At 45.6% G+C, this 17,963-nt stretch overlaps 1 protein-coding gene across 1 annotated transcript in view; it reads left to right on the top strand.

Moving 5' to 3' along the window:
* GRIK4 (glutamate ionotropic receptor kainate type subunit 4) overlaps positions 1 to 17,963 on the top strand; it is a 422,106-nt gene that overhangs the window by 333,942 nt on the left and 70,201 nt on the right. The window contains exons 11-12 of the mRNA XM_004385613.2: positions 4,612 to 4,719; positions 11,077 to 11,280. Of these exons, the coding sequence (XP_004385670.1) occupies positions 4,612 to 4,719; positions 11,077 to 11,280 (312 nt within the window). The remainder of the gene's footprint in view (positions 1 to 4,611; positions 4,720 to 11,076; positions 11,281 to 17,963) is intronic.

The raw sequence follows: 17,963 nt of genomic DNA, 5'->3' as shown, positions 1-17,963 counted from the left end.
TTCTTTGTTGTTTGCTCGTCTGTTGGCACAATACTTTTCGCCTCCTTCTCCAACTGGCAGGGTCAGTCACTCAGATATGGTATGGCAGGGCAGGTCTAGCTGAAGAGGAGTTACTGGGACAGATTGTTTGTGGCACTTACTACAGCCACCAGAGTGGGTTGGTAATCAGTTCAGGGCAGGTTCCAGTAGGCTGTGCCTGTGCTGCTTGGTGGTGTGATGTCAAGCACATGGTGCAGGTAGGCAGGATGCAGGGGGGAGATTGTTATGTGTGGAGCTAAGATGGATATGGGAGAGAGAAGAGAGGAGCAGGAGCCAAAGACATACAAACAAACAAAAAAGAATGCAAGGGGTGCTTGCTGTTGGAGTGGAGAGATGAGAGACTATGAAATGGAGAAAAACAGAAAGGGAAGAGGAAGAAAAGAAAAGAATGAATAAATAAAAATCAGAAAGGTTAACGAACCGCAAATTTCCCAGGGATCCCACCGGTGCAGCTATGAGATCTGGGGAAGTCACTCTCAGGTGTTGCAGTACAGCCTGGCTAGAAGGCATAGAGGTATACAACGCCAGGTATTCAGGGAACAGAGAGAGAAGGAAGATATAGAGAGACGAGAAACTGAGCAATGAAGAAAGACAAAAAGGGAAAAAGACGGAAAACAAAACAAATTAAAAAAAAAAGAAAAGAACAAGAAAGGCCCCCAAAAAAACAGAAAAAAAAAAATACCAACGAAGAAAGAAATGCCCTCAGGGATCCCTCTGCAAGTCTGTGGAAGCCGAGGGGGAGTCTCCTTGCCATGCAGCTCCGCCTGGCCAGAAAGGGCTCCCAACTCAAGAAAAGGAAAAGAAAACAAACAAACAATTCAAAACAGACAAACAAACAAAAGCCCCAGGATCCCACCAGCGCGGCAGCCCAGATAGGGAGAGAGCTCCACACTCGAACAGAGCTCCGCAGCCCATCAGGAAGAAGCAAAGATGGCACACGGAGCCAGGTACTTGAGCGAAAGGAGGGGGAGGTGGCGAGCGGCAAGTAAGAAATCAAAAGAAACAGGAAAAAAAGCAACACTAGCAGCCAAAAAATGGCACTCAGAGAGCCAGCTAGTGCGAGCTGGTGTTTCTGGACAAGAGACTGTGTCCGTGGGAAGCAGAGGGGGCCGAGGGTGGGTGAAGAAGGGTAGAGAGTGGGGAAGCGTATATCACAAATTACCAGAGCTCTGCAGCCCCTCAGGAAGAAGCAAAGATGGCACATGGAGCAAGGTACTTGAGCGAAAGGAGAGGAAGGTGGCGAGAGTGAAGGACGAAATCAAAAGAAGCGGAAAAAAGCAACACCAGCAGCCAACAAATGGCACTCACAGAGCCAGCCCGTTCGGGTGTGTGGAATCCAAGCAGCTGGTGTTTCCCGGTCAAAAGATTGTGGCCGCGGGAAGCAGAGGAGGCCGAGTCGGGGTGAAGAAGGGTGGGGAGTGGGAAATCATATATCACAAATTACTGGTTGTTTTGTCTCCCGCTGGACACTCCGTGAGGCTGCTTTCTCGTACCCCCTGTTTGCTGGTCTCTGATAGGAGTCCAAGATGGCAGATCCGCACTGTGTTAGCTGGTAGGGGACCTCTGCATGAATCTCTCCTCAGTCTCCGTTCTCTGTCAGTTTTCTCACTCCATTTGGTGCTTGGCTGAGTTCTTTATCTCTTCATTTGATGTTTTAGGGTTTCAGGATTGTTGTATTCTCTGTTCAGCTTAGTTTTTCGGATCTTTGCTGTGGAGGGACGGCGTGGTGCTTCTGCCTAGAGCACCATTTTGCTGGAACTCTCCCAATTCTACCCATTTTGAAGACAGAGAAACTCAGCCTCCAGGAGGAGAATCAGTTCACCTGACTCTTTGGTATCAAAACTAAGAAGGAAAAAAAGTGTTGTAGCCTGAGTTTTAGCTGGGTAGTTGAGGTCCCTTCAAACCCTCCCCTGGTTAGCCTAGCCTGCTTATTTGAATGGCATATTTGTGACCCCCACTCTAATGGACAGGAAAGATCACCGACTTAGAGGTCAGACAGAGCTGGGTTTAAGCCTGTGCTGCACCAACTAGCCAGGTGGCCTTAGACAAGCCACTAAACCCCTCTGAGCCTCAATTTCCCCATAAACAAAATAGAGGCACCATAACTACTCCACAGGGTTGATGGGAGAATTCAAAGAGATGATAGAGCATAACACAGCTGGCACAACAGTAGGTGTCCAGTGACTGCTGTTACCCTCTCCCCTTTCACTTAGAAATCTACCTGCTAATCTCTCGTACTACTCACCCCTTCCCCTGCAGAGAGAGATGAGGAAGGGGACACGCAGGAAATAATGTCACCTGGTTGTCCCCTTTGGGAGATGATGGGAGCTCCAGAGGGCCAGAAGCGGGCTCACTGCCCACTGCCCACCCTCAATCTGCTATGAAAGGATGGCTTGCCCCTGCTTCCGGGTAGCAGTCCCTGAGCAAGGTGCTGGGAATTGGGCAGAAATAAGACAGCCCCTGCTGTTGCGCCCACACAGGCTAGTGGGGAGATGGACAGGTAAACAAATACATGGCAGTTAGCCAAGGTGGCTGTGCAGCCTTCCTTAAGGAGCTTCATCTGGGTGAAGAGTACAAGGTGAAAGCTCAGGCCTCTCAGCTGACTGGCTGTGTGACCTTAGGCAAGTTAGGTGGGCTTCTTACGTTCTGCCCTCAGCTTCTTTTTCTGTAAAATGGGTCTTGCTGTATGGACATGCCCGAAACACTACTTATAAACTAAAAAGGAAACACACGTGTACAGGATCATGCCCTTGAATAGGTGGAGACATCTGCTCACCCTTTTCCGGGTCACATCCATGCAGAGGCATGGAGGGAAGTTTTTGGTCATCTCCGCAGATGAAAGGCTCACCTGCGGAGACCGTAGAGTTCCCCACCTACAGAGACTGTAGGGTTCCTCACCTATAGAAACCACGGGACTCCCCACCCGTGGAGACCTCAGGGCTCCCCACCTGTGGAGGCCACAGGGCTCCCCAACCACGGAGGCCACAGGCTCCCCACCTGTGGAAACCAGAGGGCTCCAGTCTGGAACTAGAGGCCTGAAGAGCTCACAGCTAATGATCCCTGATGGTCCCAGATGGTCCTGGGTTTGCCTTTCCCTCCACAAGCTCCAACTTGCAGGAAGTTAGGGAGATGGACCCTCAACCCTCTGGATCCCTCGGGCTGGGGTGGGGTGACCAAAGGTGAGACATGTCTTTATTGTTCTTGGAGCTTCCAGAAGAGGAACCCCGAGCCCAGCTCCAAGGAATAGAGCCACATGGCATCCACGGGACTGGTGAAGGTTTCCCAGGGAAGCTGCTGCTGGAGCCTGAAGACTCCTGGCAGAGGCGGGTGTGTGCATTTCACTGGGTTTCCAGCCAGCTGTCAGCGTCTCTCCTGGCTGCCCACCTCAAACTGCTCAGTGGCAAAAATGATCTGCCAGAGGCTCCAGCTAGTAGAAATATATTGGGATTTCACATAAGATTTTATTTATAAAAAGCATTCCATTGAGAAAACAAACCAACCAACCACCACCAAACACACACACACACACACACACACACACACACACACGCACAAAATTTACTGCTATTGAGTTTAGGTTTAGTAAGTTCTTAGAATGGATAACTAAGTAAGTTGTGGACTTTTTCCCCTAGAGGTCTTCAAGACAGAGGGTAAGAGGAAGGAAAATAGCATTTAAGTGCCAGGTTAAATACATCCTCACAATGACCCAATGAAGTTTCTATTATTATTCCCATTTTACATCTGAGAAATCAGAGAGGTTCAGTAACTTTTTAGAGGTTGCACAGTTGGAATCCATGCTCCGGGGTCTGACTGAATCATGTAACATCAAAGTGGCACATACATGATCTCAGTTGGTCCTCAAAGTGGCTGTATGAAGAAGGCAGGGCAAACATTACCATCCCCACATACAGATGGGGAAACCGAGGCTCCAAAAGATTTAAGTAACTTGCCCAAGTTCTCACAGCTAGGAAGGGAATTGACCAGGACTAGAACCTGTGTCTTCCCTCTTCTGGTTCATTCATTCAACTATTCAGCAAACATTCATTCAAGGGCCTAGTATATGCCAGCTGTCTCCAGTACACCGTCCTTAGTTAGTTAATTAGAATAATTGAAGGTAGGCTGAAGCAAAAGGGCACTGCTGGCTCAGTCCTGCCTCAGATAATGTGATTCCAGATGTTCAGTAACCTTCTCTATGAGAGAACTTACCTGGTCGCTTTCCATTCCTGACTTATTTTTCCATTTTCTTCTCCCGCGTCTCCCAAGTTGTTACCCCTTCCTTTCTGTAGTCTCACGTTTCCCCCAACCCTTCCCTTAGCCAGCCCAACCCTGTGTAACAGTATCTACTTGCCCTAATCCAGCCTCACTGCTGCATATTCCACAGAGCCCTTCCTCCTATGGTTCAAATGCCACCCAAGCAGAGGCAGGAGATTGGCCTCTCAGCTTCTTCCAACCCTGACGGCCTGGCCTGGGCCCACCTTCCCAGACCTAGACTCATTCAGGACCTCAGCAATCCAGGCTCCCCAGCTCCTCCTTCCCCCATTTCTCCTAGTCCTCTCCTCTTGGTCTTCTCAGATTGGCCAGTGGCATGTGGCAGAGGGCCTCAGCATGGACAGCCGCCTCTACGCTTCCAACATCTCCGACAGTCTCTTCAACACCACCCTGGTCGTCACCACCATCCTGGTAAGCGGGGTGCTCCCTGGGCCTCCCAGCTGCAGCTCCCCAGGGTGCCTCCCCCAGCTCCAGGCACTCACAGTCTTCCCTGCCCAGTGAACGGAAGATGGGAGCTCTAATCACAGCACTGAGGCCAATTTATGACAGTGTAATTAAACTCAAGTTGCTATTTCATATGGAAATGATATTTGATGAGTTCCACAGCAGCTGGGGAAGAGGGGTGGAGTGAAGAGACACTACAGTGTGTGGATGCCACTTCCAGGGGGCACCCTGACAGCTGGGCAGCTGTGCACGGCCAGGGGAAGGGGACCTTATGACACAGGTGGGAGAAGCCCATCTGGGGCCTGGGTCCAGGGCACTGGGTGCTCCTTGCTCTTTCCCAGCTGTGGCCACCTTACTTGGTGCCTACCATGTACAAAATGGGTCCCTCCCCCTCTCCCAACCTTCCAAGTGAACACTTGGACTTCTATGGATTTATATAGCCTCATTCCTTATTTCCAGATGGTGAAAGGAGAGTTCTCAATTAATCTATATCATAGGGCAAGACCATCTGCCTTTTTTATTTGCTTCAGTTCTATCCAGAAATTACTGAACTCCGCTATGTGCCAGGCACTGTACTCAGTCCAGGAGACATAAAGATGAGTAAGACTCAGTCTCTGCCTTCCAAGAGGTTACAATTTAGCAAAAGGGATAAGCCGACTGCATACATGACCAAGGTGTTATCTTTCATCCCTCCTGAAAAATTCATGTTTTAAAAGATTTGTTGATTTAACCAACTTATATATTCAGCCATAATTAGTTTGTTCCACCCACCCCCCTTCTTTTTTGACTTTTTAAGTAATCAAAAGCATATTTCCCTGCCTGGCACACATCTTATTAGCAGGAGATAAGCAGTGTTGCCACGCTGATGTAGTTCCAGCCCGAAGCAGAGACTTGACGTATTAGCCTGCTCAATCTTACCTCTGCTAAATGTGCATGGTATGCAAATGTATGTTTCTTTTAGGCTTTTCAAGGTAATGCAGATAGCTCAGGGACCTCCATCACTGACTTCATGAACCCCTGGGGCCCCAGAACTCTGGACTAGGAATTAGTGGTCTACTGTAAGAGAATGTGATCAAAGCCACGAAAGAGGCACAAACCTATTGCTGTGGGGTTTGAAGGAGCAAGAGGTCTCATCCCACCGGGGAGGTCAGCAAAGCCTTTAGAGAGGAAGGGACATCTAAAAGACAGAGCGTGTGGGGGAAGTGGCAGTGAATGAAGGAGACATTTGTCAGATGTTTGGGAAATGCTGAAAAGTACTGGTTGGCCTGGGAATGGGTATTGGTAGCGAAGTAGAGAGGCATAAGGCCAGAAAAGTGGGTTGGATCCATATTGCTTAGGAACTTGAATGCCAGGCTGTTGAGTTTTCCCTTCATTTGGTAGGAAACAGGGGGTCACTGAATATTTTCATTCATTCAGTGAGTATTTATGGGGTACCTGCTCTGTGTTTTGCACTGTTCTAGGTACTTGGGATATATGTCAATGAACTAAGCAGTCAAAAATCCCTGCCTGTAAGGAGCTTGCATTCCAGCAGGAACTCTGTGACAGACAGTGAAAAGCAAATAGAATAGATCCGTAAATCAGAAGGTGATAAGGCTAAGCAAGGCACACAGCTACCACCCATATGGCAGCTGCTATGATGCTGAACAGGTTTCAGTGGCACTTCCAGGCTAAGACAGACTAGGACAAAAGGCCTGGCGAATTACTTCTGAAAATCAGCCAGTGAAAACCCTGTGGAGCACAGCAGTCTAATCTCATTGTGCATGGGGTAGCCAAGAGTTGGGGGCCGGCTCGATGGCAGCCACCAACAACAAAGGCTAAGGGGAACAAAACGTAGAGCATGCGAAGGTTTGGCAGTGTTGAGAGGGACCCCCAAAAAGGGTGGTCAGGGTCAGCCTCACTGAGAAGGTGAGAAGTGAGCAAGGCTTCGTTGGAGGTGAGGGGAGAGCCAACCAGTTGCCTAAGGGAGGAGTATTCCTGGCAGAGGGATCATTAGAGCAACGACCCTGTAGGACAGAGTAGAGCTGCCCCATGGGGTTTCCAAGGAGCGGCTGGTGCATTTGAACTGCTGACCTTTTGGTTAGTAGCCAGAGCTCTTAACCACTGTGCCACCAGGGCTCCAGAGCAGAGGAAAGAGACAGCAATTCTAGCTCCCAGCATTTTAGTTGCCTGCCGTCTCAGCTCCAGCCTTAGCTTATCTGAACCAATGTGAAAATGTCAGAAAGATTAGAAGGTGGTGGTGTCCGAAGCCACTCCAGCTGGAGAGCTGGGGCAGCATGGCTGAGCCAGGGGGCGGGCGCAGTACGATTGCTGGGTTGTCCTTTTCTACCTCTGAAATACTTCTTGAGCCTGCCTCTGTGCCCTCTATCCATCCTCATTGCGTGTGCCCCACTTCAGGCCCATGTTACTCCTTTCACCTGAACTGGCATGGCCTCCCTTCTCACTTGCTTACCCTGCGCCCCCCATCCTGTCAGAGTGATCATTCTAAAATCAGAGTGAGTGGCTCCCCAGGATCTGCTGCCTTTGGTTCTATGTATAACCCTTCATGATCAGGCACTGCCTACCTTCATTGCTTCCTCTCTGTGCAACCAGAGGTCTAATGGGGCTGGTTTCCCAGCATGTCCTCACCATACCATGCATTTTCTTGCCTTCCAGCCTGTGCACATGCTGTTGCCTCTTACCAAGGTTTGTGCCTCCTTCATGGCTTTTATCACACTCTGGTCAGTAGACCAGTAATTCTTGTTCCAGGATTCCAGGGCTTCAGGAGTTGGGGAAGGTAGTGAATGTTCCCTCAGCCCCCTGGTGATTATCTGTGAGTTATCCCTGGCAAATGGTCATCCTGCATGATTTATCTCTTAAAACTCTGCACATATCCGTCTTATCCTCTGCTCCTGTCAGTGTACAGTTGTCACCACCAGCAAATACTCAGAATTAGTCATAGCTACGATGCAGTGGTAGAATTCTTGCCTTCCGTGCAGGAGACCCAAGTTCCATTACTGGTCAATGACTCTTAAGTGCAGCCACCACCTATCAATAGAGGCTTGTGTGTTCTACGATGCTGAACAGGTTTCAGCGGAGCTTCCAGACTAAGATAAACTAGCAAGAAAGGCCTCGTGATCTACTTTCAAAAATCATCCAATGAAAACCCTATAAATCACAATGGCCCAGTCCGCAATTGATTGACCAGCATTTGGTTCTATTGTGCACGGGGTCCCCGTGGATGGGGAGCTGATTTAACATCTGTTAACAACAACAGCAACCATTCCTTGCACACCTATTCTATGTCAGACCCCAGGCTTTGCATACTTTAGGGGATACTTCAGTTCTTCCAACGCTCCTGCAAGATACAGTCTCTAGGCCAATGCTTGGCTTCCCACATTTTCCAAAATGCCTCCAAGAACAGCCTTGCATATATTTACTTTGAATATGTAAGTGAATTTTAAATTAAATTGAGTGTAGAAAGTATTTGGGATGGAGAATTTTGTGACACTCCTTGGGGCAATTAAAGATACCTTGGGCTATTGCCAAACTAGGAATGGAAACCCCTGGCCAAGCTTTGGCCAAGCAGCCATTTAAGTGCTTTTCACTCACACAATTAGTGCATGCTTAATGCTGGAGGCAGGTGGGGTATACCAAAGAAGCAGAAAAGTCCATCCTAGGCTCCACTTACCTTCTACCTAGGGAGCAGGCACAGATAGGAAAACATTGGAGGTTAAGTGTAAGGGGCCCTGACTGTGATTCTGAGAAGTGTGTTGGAGTAGGAGGAAGTGATGGGACACCAAGACAGAGATGATGAGTAAGGTTAGGCGGGAAATGGGGAGGGAGAAATCCTTGAGCTGCGGATGGCATGTGTGGAAGGCAGGGAGATTGGCCCCATCTCACTAACATGACAGTGGACTTGATCATGAATCAGAACCACGTTACCTTCAACCCAGAGCCCATCCCTAACTTACCTTCACACTCTCCCACTTCATCAGGCCCACTCTCCCTATCCTTTCGTCATACATCTGGTCTTCTGACCCTCCATGTTCGCCCAACCCAGGAGCTCAGCAAATCAGTATTTCAACACTTCCCTGTTTTAGCTTCTAGAATCATCTCTGCCATGTCCCCTCACCCCTGTCCCCAACCCCAAGTGTCCTTGCCTTGGGCTTTCCCTGGTCCCTGCTGCTGATCCACATTCAGCCTCCTGACTCTGTCTGGACCTTGGAAATCCCTATGCTCACCTGTTGCTCACTACCTATCATATCTCTAGAACAGATCTGCCAAATCTTCAACCCCACCTGCCCCACTTTCAACACAGCTCTGGTGGCTAGCAAGGGTTTCCTCAGCTCCTGGCCTCCTCACCTCTGTTCTGTATCCACACTCATGTTCTCCACATTACCTCCAGGTCCACTTCCCAGCTTCATACTCACCTTGATCCTACCTCCTTCTCCTGGTCCCTGGGACCTTGCTCCACCAACTAGCCCTTCTCTTTCTTACTTTTCTAATCTATTTTTTTCTAGGGATTCCTTCCTTTCTGCCTACAAATATACTCTAGTCTCTCCCATCCTAAAACATTATGACTACCATCTTACTTATACCCTGCTGCCCCTCAAGCTACCCTCCAATTTAGAGAGTCATAGGATTGGATGGGCTTGTGGGTATCTCCCAGTATTGTTTGCAGTTGGGGAACTGAACTCGCAGAACAGGCATGACTGAGAGCACTCAGGAGAGGCAGTCTGCTCCTTACCATGCTGCCCTCGTTCCAGGATCTCCTAACTTTCTCAAAATGCTGATTCACTCTCGCTTCGGCACCAATTGTTCACTCCTTAGTCCTTGCAGAGTCCTACCACCCCCACGGAATCTGCCTTCTGAAAGGTCACCAGTGACACCTGATCCAGATGCCCTTGCATAGTCCTGATCTGTGTGGAAATGTCTGTATTCTCCTTCTTGAAGCTCCTTCCTCCTTGACTTTCATGACTGCATTATCCTCATTTTCAGCCTTTCTGGCCACTTCATCTTTGTCTTCTACAACTACTCTTCATTTTCCCAGTCTCTGAGATCAGATTCTCCCCAAGGTCCTTTTCTTATCTGTTCTTTCTCAATTCTTCCCCCTTGATGGTCTAACGTATTTTGTAGCTTCAGCTATCACCTCTGTACAGAGGCCTCCCAACCTCTGTCCCTCATCTTACCCTCTCTCCACATTTTAAACATCCAGTTGGACATTTTCTCTTGGATAGCTTACCAACACCTCAAATTCAACATGTTCCAAATCCCCGTGCCTCCCAAACCATCCATGCTAGAGATGGCAACATCCCCTCTGTCATTCACCCAGGTTCCAAGGGTCTGAAAACCCGTCTTCTCTATACTCTACCCAACCAATCATCGAGCCTCTTTCTTTGCGTCTCTTGAATCCTTTCAGCTGTCTCCAATCCAACATGAGCCAGTCCGTGGCTCAGACCTCAGTATCTCTTACCTGGAGAGGGTCTGTCTTCATCCTTTGACTCTCCCTCTCTGACTAATTAATATTCTTTATGTACAGCCTCAAGTCTTTAAAAACCCTCAGTGTTTCGCTATACATATATGATAAACAGTCTCCTCATCCTGGCATCCAAAGCCTATGCTGGCCCTAATTCATCTTTCTAAGTTTACCCTCCCCCGCCCCTCCACACGACCCATGATCCAAGTAAACGGAGGGATCCATGAGTAGGCCTTGCTCCTCTTACCCTGATTTATGCCCTTGATCATGCCTTTCCCCTTCATTCATAGGTGTGACTGCTTCCATATGTTCATGTTCTGCCATCCTTCAGACCCTAGTTTGGATCCACCTCCTCCATGGAACCTTCTCTGGACGTTTTGCCAGAAGAGACCCATCCCTCTTCCCAGTGCTATCATGGAAAGATCATGCTCTGCCTTGGATTGCAGTTGTTCATGTACTTATTCTTACCTAGTCTACTGTATCTGGAGCATCCTTGTATCTCTGATACAATAGGTATCAAAGAATAGATCGCTGTAGAATAAGCAAAACGAAGAAAAAGAATAAAGGCATAGAGAGGGCATGGGGTCAGATAATGACCTTAAACAAGGTAAAGGGACTTCAACTTGACCCTGTGCAATGGGAGCCATTGTGTGTTCCTGGTAAAAGAAGCACCTGATGAAGGAGAGCTTTGGGAGGTGAATCAGGGAAAGGGAGCTAATCACCATCTCCAAAGTAGCCCATTACCCAAGCCACTTCCCTCCTCCTACTTCATCTTCTCCCCAACTTCCTCTACTCCTGTCCCTCCCTATTGCGTGTGACTGAGAAGCCAGGGCTAAGATGAGAATGACAGCTGCCCAGTTTTGCTGCAGGAAAACCCATATTTAATGCTGAAGGGGAACCACCAGGAGATGGAAGGCAATGACCGCTATGAGGGCTTCTGTGTGGACATGCTCAAGGAGCTGGCTGAGATCCTCCGATTCAACTACAAGATTCGCCTGGTCGGGGATGGTGTGTACGGAGTTCCTGAGGCCAACGGCACCTGGACAGGAATGGTCGGGGAGCTGATCGCTAGGGTAAGGAAGGGACAAGTGATTTGGATTTGGTGGCAGGGTGGGTAGAGAGATTGTAAACTTGTGTTGAATGCTCTTGTACCCTCCATTTATTCAGGCACTCAATTATTCATACTTTAAAAAAATTTTATGGTGGTAAAATATATATATAATGTAAAATTTGCCATTTTAACCATTCTTAATGGTACAATTCAGTGGTATTAATTACATTCACAATGTTGTGCAACCATCACCACTGTCTATTTCCAAAAATTTTTCATCACCCAAACAAAAACTCAGCACCCCATTGAGCAATAACTCTTCATTTCCCCTCCTCCCAACCCTGTAACCTCTAATCTATCTTCTTTCTCTATGAAGTTGTATATTCTAGATATTTCATGTAAGTGGAATCATACAATATTTATCCTTTTATGTCTGACTTATTTCACTTAGCATAATGTTTTAAAGGATCATCTGTGTTGTAGCATATATTAGAACTTCATTCCTTTTGTGACTGAATAATATTCAATTTTAGGTATATGCCACATTTTATTTATCCATTCATCTGTTGATGGACACTTGGATTGTTTCCACTTTTTGACTACTGTGAATAATGCTTCTATGACCATTGGTGTACACATAATTGTTTGAGTCCCTGCTTTCAGTTCTTTTGAATCTATACCTAGAAGTGGAATTGCTGGCTCATTTGGTAATTCTATGTTTAACTTTTTGAGGAACCACCAAACTGTTTTCCACAGCAGCTGCACTATTTTACATTCCCACCAACAATGCACGAGGGTTCTGATTTCTCCACATCCTTGCCAGTGCTTGTTATTTTCCAATTTTTAAAGTAATAACCATCCCAGCAGGTGTGAAGTGGTATCTCATTGTGTCTTTGATTAGCATTTCCCTGATGATTAATGATGTTGAACATCTTTTCATGCGATTATTGACCATTTGTATATCTTCTTGGGAGAAATGTTTATTCAAGTCTCTTACCCATTTTCAAATTGGGTTGTCTTTTGGTTATTGAGTTGTAGGAGTTCATTATATATTCTGGATACAATCCTTTATCAGCTACATGACTGGCAAATATTTTCTTCCATTTTGTGAGTTGTCTTTTCACTCTCTTAATAGTGTCCTTTGATGCACAAAAGTTTTTATTTTCGGTGAAGTCCACTTTATCTATTTTTATGTTTTGGTGCTGGTGCTTTTGGTGTTGTATGTAAGAATCCATTGCCAACACCAAGAACACGAAGTTTGCCCTATGTTTTCTTATAAGAGTTGTATAGTTTTAGCTCTTACATTTAGGTCATGGATCTATTTCAAGTTTATTTTCATATATGGTGTGAGATAGGGGCCCAACTTCATTCTTTTGCGTGTGGAAATCCAGTTGTCTCAGTACCATTTATTGAGGACACTATTCTTTCCTCACTGAAAGGACTTGGAAACCTTGTCAAAAATTAGTTGGCCTTAGATGTATGTGTTTATTTCTGGACTCTCATTTCTATTCCATTGGTCTATATGTCTATCCTTATGCCAGTACCACACTGTAGCTTTGTAATAAGTTTTGGTATCAGTAAATGTGAGTCATCCAGCTTTGCTCTTGTTTTTTCAAGATTGTTTTGGTTATTGGGGCCCCTTACAATTCCACATGACTTTGAGGATCAGCTTTTCTATTTTTTTCCAAAAAAAAGACCGTTGAAAGTTTGATAGGAATTGAATTGAATCTGTAGCTCGTTTTGGGTACTATTGACATTTTAGCAATTTTAAGTCTGACAATCCATGAACATGGGATGTCTTTACATTTGTTTAGGTCATCTTTAATTTCATTCAGCAATGTTTTGTAGTTTTCAGTATGCAAGTCCTTTGGTTCCTTGGTTAAACTTATTTGTAGGTATTTTATACTTTTAGATGCTATTTTAAATGAAATTGTTTTCTTAATTTTCTTTGCAGATTGTTTATTGCTAGTGTATAGAAACACAACTGATTTTTGTGTGTTGATGTTCCCTGCAACTTTGATGAATTTTTTAGCTCTAGTGCCTTTTTTGTGTGAATTATTTGGGATTTTCTATATATGTAGGATCATGTTATCTGTGAATAGAGATAGTTTTAATTCTTTCCAACTTGGATGCCTTTTATTTCTTTTTCTTGCCTAACTGCTCTGGCTAGAACTTCCAGTACAATGTTGAATAGCAGTGGTAAAAGCAAACATCCTTGTCTTGTTCCTGATCTTAGAGGGAAAGCATTCAGTCTTTCACCATTGAGCATGAGGTTAGCTGTGTGGGTTTTTCATAAATGTGCTTTATCATGTTGAGGAAATTCCCTTCTATTTTTAGTTTTTGGAGTGATTTTTTTTTATCATAAAAGAATGCTGGATTTTGTCAAATGCCTTTTTTGTATCAAATGAAATGATCATGTGTTTTTTCCCTTAGTTCTGTTAATGCAATGTATTACAGTGATGGATTTTCTTACGTTCAACCACCCTTGCTTCCCTGGAATAAATCCCACTTGATCATGGAGTGTAATTCTTTTAATATGCTATTGAATTCAGTTTGCTAGTGTTTTGCCATTCACACATTTTTCATTTATTTGTTCGTTCATTCCACAAATCTTTATTGAGCAGGCACCATAATAGGTACAGGTGATGTACCAAAGATATGCTGCAGCAAGGAGGGAGTGTGTTTCTGTAGGAGTGTGAATAAGACAACCATGATTTCTGCCCCATGGCTCTCCCAGACTAACATCTGTTACAAGCAATGGAGTTTGCCCAGTTATCACATACTAGTGAGTTTGGTTCTATTTTTGGATAATCCAAAATCCTCTTTTGTTTGTTCTAATTATTTTGTTGCTCATTAGCACCCCCTGGCAGAGTTGAGGCATGCCCTGGGAGAGTTGAGCAAACCGACGTCGGCTGACTTTGGCATTTGAGAGGTAGTGTCAAGGGACACGCGGATAAATAACGGGGAAAGGGATCAACTGTCAAAGGAGTTGGTCACAGACACAGTTATTTTGTTACTTCTTGTATTATTTTCTGCTGTCGCTAATGTCTTTTTCCAGACCCAGAGCCTAGGCGGACTTAGATAGGCTGTAGATTTTCAGGGTGAATGTGGAGACGTGATTAAAATGCAGGTGAGCATCATAGAATGTCAGTCATCTATCAGGTTAAAGCAAGGGTATAACAACATTCTTCAAGGGGGAAATGTCTTATTTTCTTGGTACACACTATTAACATCTGTAAAAATTAATTATATCATTACTAATTCACGTTCAGATTTCCATAACTGAGTTTTTATGGTCAGGATAGATGATGGGCACCCAATACAGAGAGCGCATGTTCTGGATGTGACCTTGAATCCGCCCCTTTCCCTCTTTGTTCTCCAAAGGGGAAGGAGCCTTTCTGCAGCTCCCCTGCAGCTTCCAGCATGTGCCGCCACTCAAGGTGCTTTACATACATTATCTCTAATCCTCTCCAAACATACCTTTTAGCTAGCCATTATCCCCATTTTACAAATGGGCAATCTGAAGCTCAGAGAGCTTAAATCACTTGTCCAAAGCACACAGTTACCATAAGACAGAGTTGGGATTTGAACCCAGGTCTGTATAACTCCAAAGTCCATGTTCTTCCTACTACAGCACCCTACCTCAGCTGAAATTGAGGTCATGAAGGGGGAAAAAAAAACCCTGATGCCATCGAGTCGATTCCGACTCAGCAACAGCGTAAATCCAAGCTCTTGCTTTTTTCCTTCCATTTGTCTTCCCTCCCTCATACCTCCCTTCCTCTTGCTCTTCCTTTCTTTTTTTTTTCTTCCCTCCCTTCGTTTATTGAATTAATAAGATTTTAACCCTTTATATGTACTAAACTGAGGCTACAAGATACAGTTTTAAGACCTTTGTCTTCAAGGATGAATTTAGTTGGGGTGTTAAAGAAGTAATCCTTGACAATACATGTGAGAAGTTCTACATAGAAAAGAGCTATGGGAAAGCTGTTTAAGAAGTGAGGAGGGAGGGTGCCTAGGAGTTTGCCTGGCAGTACAGACAGCATTTGCAAAGGCACAGCAAGGTAAAACAGCAAGACTTGTTGGGGAACTGTGAGCAGCCTGATGTGACTGGTGTCCAGAGTGACCTGGATCAGAAGTGAGGCCTTCCTCGCAGAGAGGCTTGCAAATTGAGGCATGACAAATGGGCAGAAGGCCACTAAAGGCCCAGGAAACCCTGGAGGGTTATCGCAGCAGAGATGGGGTGGGGGGACTGAAGACTTCTGTAGGGTCTCTCTGCTGCCTTTGAGACCCAAGCATGCCCTGTGGATGATACAGCAGAAAAGATTTGCTGCTGTTCTCTACCATCCCAGATCCTTCCTGAAACATTCTCTTGCTTGTATTCCACTGTGGAGATGCTGCTCAGTGGTTAGACCAGAGAAAGCTGAAATGCCGGACCTTTTCCTTCTCTTCTTACTAATGTACTCCATCACCTCGAGCCCGTTTATTCAACCCCCTTGGGCTGCCTGGCAATGGGGAGGCTAACTTCAGGCATGGCGATGTCATTGCACAGCCATCTCGTTATTAGCACCCTAACGAGCTGTGACAGGGGATGGCAGGAGGAGGAGAGGAGGCTGAGACTCAAGGACATGCAACTCCATACTGAACAATGTGGGCAATCAGACAGGGAATCTTAAAATTCACCCCAGGTGGTCTTTCAAGCAAAAACACTGCTACTTTGGTCTCATCACCATTTGGCTACACAGTGTTAATTAATCAGTCTGTCAATCAATCTATTAATCTCTTAAGTCAATAAATATTTATTGAATATCTTCAACTATTGTAGACATTGGAGATACAATGGGGGATAAAATAAACCTAGACACTGCCCTCATGGATCTTACAGGCTAGTGAAATGAGACAGATATTAATGAGTGATTGCATTAATATATAATTTCTAAATGTGTTAAGTGCAAGGGAGGCCAAGTACAAGGAGCTATGAGAGCACATAGAGGGGAATAGGATTCAGTCTAAAGGGACGGGGGGCAGGGAAGACTTCCCTTGGGAAATTATGTTTGAGCTGACGTCTGAGGAATGGATATGAGTTACTAGGCAAGGAGAAGGGAAGAGCATTTCAGCCAGATGGCTGTCTGAATGCCACTGGGGTTGATCCTGGGCAGGAATGGGTGATGCTGGACCCCACCTTGGCCCAGATATGAAGCTTTGATATGTCTTCCAAGATGTTCCCTGGGATTACAAGAGCCCAAGCCCTGGAGCCATCCTTTATGACTCCTTCTCCAAGTTTCACAGGAAGATTTCAGAGACTGTAATAGCACTGCATCCCCTATGAGACCCCCTTGGCACTACCAAATATCCCAGCTGGGGGATCTTAGAGGTCACCACATCTACATCTACATTTTCTTTTATATACCAGTACCACTTGCCATCAAGTTGACTCTGACTCAACGTGACCCCATGTGTGTCAGAGTAGAACTATGCTCCAGAGGGTTTCAATGGCTGATTTTTCAGAAGTAGATCACCAGGCCTTTATTCTGAGGTACCTGTGGATGGACTAGAACTTCCAACCTTTTGTTTAGCAGCTGAGAACATTAACCACTCAAGGACTCTTATATAGAGGTATATATTCTTTTAAAATATACATGTAAGTTTAAAAAAATCAAAAATAATTTCAACCTATAATTTCAACATCTAGTAATACCCTTGGTTAATATTTTGATGTCATTCCTTTTTTTATAATGGATATATATATTACATAAGTTCTGTTTTGTGAAAACGAGATCATATTATATGTACAGTTTTGTAGTAATCTGTTGCAAACAATTTAATAGATAGATTACCAGGACTCAGGGACCAAATGGATGTGGAACATGAGAACAGTAGGATCGCTCCCAGGTTTCTGAGGTGGACGTCTGGGTGGATGGTGGTGACGGTCACAAAGGGGAAAAATCAGGAGAAAGCCAGGTCTGAGAAGAAGAAAGAGAGTGAATTTAGCTTTGGAAATGGTAGCTTTGGAGTGCCTTTTAGACATCCAGAGTCCAGACTGAAGATGAGATGCGGGAGTGAACAATGAATAGGTGGCTACTTGGAGCGGTGAGTGGGGAAGGAATGAGCCAGAGAGAAACATGTGTTCAAGAGATAGGCGGAAGAGGAGAGCCTGTAATGGCAACTGAAGGAGTGGGTCAGGAGGTTTTCCAGAGAAATCTTGTAGAGTCAGTGCAGAAAAGCATTCATCAGATTCAGCCATAGAGAGGTCACTAGCAGGAGCACTTTCATGGGTGGCTGAGGTGGAGATCGGATTGCAGTGGTTGGTCATGAGCAGGGAGAGTGAGGAGAGGGGATGGAGATAGTGGTTTGTGGGATACTGCTCTTTAGATGCTTAGCTTTTATGGAAAAGCAAGATATAGGGTTGTAGCTAGAGGGGGCTGTGGAGTTGAGAGGTTGGTTGTTTAAGATGAAATAGTTTATGTAAGGGGCTGCTCAGAATTGAGCATGAGTATCTTATGGACAGGAGCCCTGGTGGCTCAGTAGTTAAGTGCTCAGCTGCTAACTGAAAGGTTGGTGATTCAAACCCGCCAGCTGCTCCAAGGGAGAAGGATGTGGCTGTTTGCTTCTGTAAAGATTCCAAAAAACCAAACCTATTGCCGTTGAGTCAATTTCAACTCATAGCAACTGTATATGGTTTCCAAGGCTGTAATCTTTATGGAAGCA

Source organism: Trichechus manatus, unplaced genomic scaffold (assembly GCF_000243295.1).
Source record: "Trichechus manatus latirostris isolate Lorelei unplaced genomic scaffold, TriManLat1.0 scaffold00143, whole genome shotgun sequence".
Lineage (NCBI taxonomy): Eukaryota > Metazoa > Chordata > Mammalia > Sirenia > Trichechidae > Trichechus > Trichechus manatus.
Note: the sequence above shows the minus strand (reverse complement) of the source record. Positions and strands in the feature narration are given on the sequence as shown.